The 1,111-nt window shown below is 65.3% G+C and overlaps 2 protein-coding genes across 2 annotated transcripts in view; one reads left to right on the forward strand and one right to left on the reverse strand.

Annotated features, from left to right (window-relative positions):
• ETH_00039235 (uncharacterized protein) overlaps positions 1-64 on the forward strand; it is a gene marked incomplete at both ends in the record, with an annotated part of 879 nt that extends 815 nt beyond the window's left edge. Inside the window, one exon of the mRNA XM_013374602.1 lies at positions 1-64. Coding sequence (XP_013230056.1) covers positions 1-64 — 64 coding nt within the window.
• A 725-nt stretch (positions 65-789) lies between these two features.
• ETH_00039240 (uncharacterized protein) lies at positions 790-1,053 on the reverse strand (the record flags this gene model as incomplete). The annotated part of the gene is made up of 1 exon (XM_013374603.1): positions 790-1,053. One exon carries the CDS (start codon positions 1,051-1,053, stop codon positions 790-792), a length of 264 nt encoding a protein of 87 aa, XP_013230057.1.
• Positions 1,054-1,111: the final 58 nt, after the last annotated feature.

The following is a 1,111-nucleotide window of genomic DNA, read 5'->3' on the forward strand; positions in this document are numbered from 1 at the left end:
GCTCTTGCTGGGGCTGAAGTGTGGGGCCCCCCACGCCTGCATGGGGTGTATGTACCCTCTTTGATCACGGAAGTGCTGCCTCAATGTCTTTTATCTTTTTGTGGATCATTAATTGTTTCTTTATTGGCTTGGGGGGAGTTTGGGGCCCTTTTGGCGCTGGGGGCCCCCTGGGGGCCCCCGGGGGCCCCCCTGGGGACCCTGTGGGGGGCCCCCACACTCAGCTGGGCCTCCCCGTACCCTCCCTGGCAGCTCTCTCTTTCTATTGTTGCTGTTTGCTGCTGCTTCTTTGGTCTTTTCTTTACTTACCCTCTTGCTTCTGTATTCCTTTGGGGAGGCCTCGCGGGAGCCCTCGGGAGTTTGGGGGCCCCCCTGCTGCTGCAGGGTACTGGGGGGCCCCTCGCGGGGAGCCCCGGGGCCCCCACCGCCCTGAGAGCCCTGCCTCCTGGCCTTCTTGCTGCTGCTGCTGCTGCTTACCTTGCGGGGGCCTTTTGCTGCTTCCGAAGAACTAAAGACTTAAAGGGGGCCCTCACATCCACGGTAAGACCCAGGGGCCCCCCGTTAGTACCCTCTTAGGGGCCCCCCTTGCTCGCAGCAGCAAAATGTCTCGGGGCTAGCCGAACCCTAAAAGGCCCCAGAGCTCCTCTTGGCTAGGGGCCCCCGCGGCAGCAGGGGGCCCCCAGGAGGGGGCCCCCAAGAAGGGGCCCCCAGGAGGGGGCCCCCAGAAGGGGGCCCCCAGGGCACTCTGGGGCCCCGGTAAGTGTGAGGGCCCCTTGCATGTGCTGCTGTGTCTCAGGAGCTGCTGCTGCAGGGCGTGCGCATCTTCTGCTGCTTCGTGTGTTCGCTGATGCTGCTGCGCTGCAGCGTGGGCCCCCGGGGGGGCCCCCAGGCCAGCTTGAGGTCCCATGGGGGGCCCCCCCTGGACTGGCTGCTGCCCTCTAGTGATCTGCATGCCATAAGGGTACTGCTGGGGGCCTCTGCTGCTTCTTTAGTTGTCTCTGTGGGCCTCTTTTGCTGCGGGGCCCTTTGGGGGCCCCCCGAACTCCGCAGAGACATTGACTACTGCCACGGCTGCACAAGCTGCCCCCCGGCGGGCCTCGCAGCAGCAGCAGGA

This window comes from Eimeria tenella, genomic scaffold (assembly GCF_000499545.2).
Source record: "Eimeria tenella Houghton genomic scaffold, Eth_scaff2176, whole genome shotgun sequence".
Lineage (NCBI taxonomy): Eukaryota > Apicomplexa > Conoidasida > Eucoccidiorida > Eimeriidae > Eimeria > Eimeria tenella.